The sequence below is a fragment of the Toxorhynchites rutilus genome, chromosome 3, assembly GCF_029784135.1.
Source record: "Toxorhynchites rutilus septentrionalis strain SRP chromosome 3, ASM2978413v1, whole genome shotgun sequence".
Taxonomy (NCBI): domain Eukaryota; kingdom Metazoa; phylum Arthropoda; class Insecta; order Diptera; family Culicidae; genus Toxorhynchites; species Toxorhynchites rutilus.
The window spans coordinates 292,222,557-292,225,887 of record NC_073746.1 but is presented as its reverse complement, the minus strand read 5'-3'; the positions used below and the strand labels follow the sequence as shown (position 1 = coordinate 292,225,887).

General features: G+C 39.5%; 1 protein-coding gene across 1 annotated transcript; it reads right to left on the bottom strand.

Moving 5' to 3' along the window:
• Window positions 1-1,242: 1,242 nt before the first annotated feature.
• LOC129774578 (mitochondrial ribonuclease P catalytic subunit) lies at window positions 1,243-3,109 on the bottom strand. The gene is made up of 2 exons (XM_055778340.1): window positions 2,211-3,109; window positions 1,243-2,147 (listed from the first exon to the last, which is right to left on the bottom strand). The coding sequence occupies exons 1-2, from the start codon at window positions 2,937-2,939 to the stop codon at window positions 1,293-1,295; spliced, it is 1,584 nt and encodes a 527-aa protein (XP_055634315.1). The 5' UTR covers window positions 2,940-3,109; the 3' UTR covers window positions 1,243-1,292.
• Window positions 3,110-3,331: the final 222 nt, after the last annotated feature.

Here is a 3,331-nt window from a genome sequence, read left to right as displayed (position 1 = left end):
CGAAATCAAAGGATAATATTTCATTCGATAGAGAATACCTCTGTAGTAAATAGTTCTACTGAAACTCTCTATGAATCAAATGGAAGCGACATAATCATGTTGATTGGATTGCTTTTAAGAATGTGTTTTCAAAATCTAGAGAAACTTTGAAAACAAACCATAAACGCTTTATCTTTTCTTGCAATTTATTTTGTCTACAACACATATACGCATCACACACTAGAAATTTGTAGCTTGAACATGCTGTATTTTTCATCTTAGTGTCATCATTTATATCGAAGATACAGGCGTTCCGAAATTGCTGAAAAAATTCGACCCTTTATTCCTCAATCCTTTGTCAAGTGAAGATCTATAGATATCAGTGCATGCTTCCTACATTATCTCTCTTTTTTTGAAATTCTTTTTCAATGATAGAAAAATGATCTATGTATATAAAATTGTTCTGTTCGTTTCTATGCGCTTCGAAAACTCGAGATCTCTATAACACAACATACGAGCCACTTCAAAAACTGTTGTTGCTACTGCCAACGCCTCAAGAAGCTTTAAGATTTCCAGATGAAATAAGCACACTTCTGAAATAAAGCTGTGAAAATAAATTAACTTTCTAGTATTGAATATGTATTCTATGTGATAGCAACAAAATTATTTGAAAAAATCGTGAGCTTAAATTGTATCTGATAATGATTTTAAACCAATTCATTTTTATTCGATTGGCTTTGCTCAAGATCAATCATTGGAATTTTGTAATTTATATTCGGATGCGGATTGTTCAACTGGATATTGCGCATTTCCGTGTTGACAAACCAGTTCATATCTTCGAAGATAATAGAAAAATAATGTATTACAAATATTTCAAAAATAAACTCATATGGAATATTTGCTTTGTTTTACTACTCATTTCTCTGTCATAAAACATCAATGAGCCTCAGCAAACGTGGCAGAGTTCAGCAAGTAAAATTTGAAACAAAATAAACTTAAATGGAATTAAAATTTAATTTATGCGCAATTCAGTTATTTTCTGAATTATTCTACTAAAATAAAGAAAAATGTCCACGTGGACAACAGGGGGAGGGGGGAGTCCAAAATCGTGCTTTTTCTGTCCACGTGGTATGTGGACAGCCCCTAACACCAACAGTGTTTACATTCGAATGTGTATTCGTTCAGCCAGGTTCGAACGAAACCAATGATACCTTTTCCGAACGTGTTCGAATCAGAGCGTTCGTACGAGAGCAGATACGGCCGTTAACAAGAATAAGGGTGTATTTCTGTAAAGTATCATATTTGTCTAATTTTCAATCAAACTTCAAACAAACCCATTTCGCTTGCTTCTCCATCTTGGGAACCCTAAAGCTATCGTCCACCAGAGGAACGTGCCACCGCTTTGGATCATCCGGCACGCTGTGAGCAAACAACTCGAACTGGAACGGCGCCTTCACGAGAACCCTTCCCTCGGGAGTAACCGAGAGTAACGAGTACTGATGCTGCTGCTGCCACCGTTTGAATACCGTACTCAGCTCCTCTCCCAGCAGAAACGAATGCTTCCGCATCAGATCGCGTGAGAAAAAATCTGTATCGGGTCCACTTTCCAGCGCAGCATACAATAGAAACGGATCGTCCTGAGATAGGTCCTCGGTCAGAAACAGATAGCTCTTCTCTCTGATGTATTTCATGTCCTTGGATTTCCATCGATTCATGTGCTGCCGGCCAATAACCATCACACGTTTGTTGCGTTGCACATAGTGACGCACAACGGATGCAAGCTGCATCGCGTAAGTGGCTGGAGATTTCTGGTTTCCAGTGGAAAATGCCACATTTAAACCATCGATGACCACATCGTACGGTTTCGTTTGCTTAACGAAATGTTGAAAACGTTTCAGCTCTTCGGGTGTAGTTTTGTTGAAGATCTCCTTTTTCACTATCACTGATTGTAGGAAAGCATCTTTGAGCGCTCGGAAGGATTCTTCTGGGACAGCTATACTTGCTAACGAAGACTTACAATGGGAACACTTTCCTTTATCAGTAATGCGACATTCCATCCCGTGAATGCCCACGGTGACAGGAAGTTGCAGCAATGCATTCCCAACTTGTTTCGATACAAATAATCCCTTGTCATTAGTGAACGCTAGCATTTTCAGGAGATTGGATTGCTAGAAAACAAAATGGAATTTTATTGATTGTTACAGCAGCAACTCTTAGCTTAGCTTACGTACAAACGTTTTTCCATCCTTCATGCTGTAATCGATCCAAGCCATGAACACATCGTCACTAGGATATCTCTTATTTGTTGCTAGTTCCTCTAACATTTTCCAACCTGTCTCCGGCTCTCCATCGTTGAAGCACTTTGCAATTATGCAACTATACGCCACACTGTTGGGTATTCCAGTTAATTTAATCATATCCAGTAGTTCAAATGACAAACGCCAACGGTTGGTCAGTGTCAGAGCTACCACTAAATGCTCACATGTGTTGGCGTCTAGAACAGAATGATTCTCCCTCATTTCTGTATAGATATCCAAAATTTCTTGCTGCTCCTGCTCACTCAAATTACTCTTGCAACGGTACAGCCTAAGCAATCTGCCAATAACCGCAAGATTGAGACGTACCTCTTTGGAACGTAGGAAGTTTAGATACGATTTTCCACTCTCCAGTGTCTCGCAGAGCCCAAGAATTGTACTATCGATGTTTGACGACGTGAATCGTCGTTCGTCTATCAGGCTTTTTCGAATCTCATTCCATTCAACAGACGACGGAGTCGAATTTTTTGAAAGCTTTTCCTTCAGGTCCTTAAGCTGGTCGTATGGTTGTCTTACCATTTGCAATTTTCGGTGAGCACTGGAATAGTAACGAGTGGTTTCCAATATGATCTGTGCAAGCTGAGGGAATCGATAGCGAAATATCATTTTTCTTTGAGGAACTTTGCCGAACAGAAACGAAAACATGACCGTGTACTATCATCTGCCTAGATAAACAATATGTAATCAGAGGAGTGCAGATTGAAACGTCCAAACAAAAATAAATTGTGTTTTCATTTGAAGTAAGGGAAGTTATCCCTTAAGCAAGGTAAGTGAAGTGGAAGGTAAAACGTAATGCCAGAATCGCCGTTAGGACGTATCCCGTAAGTTTGAACCAAGGTGTATAATAAGGTGGAACGTTATGTCAGAACTGCTGTTCAGCCATTACTTGAGTTCGAATTGACAGCGACCAAACGAACGGCTAGAGTTTTCCGAGAAAGATAACAAATGGCATGCAATGATGAGTGCATACCGCTATGTGTTTGCTGCGCATAAACGTTGGTTTTGTTTACGCTGTTGGCATCATTGTTATGTTTTGG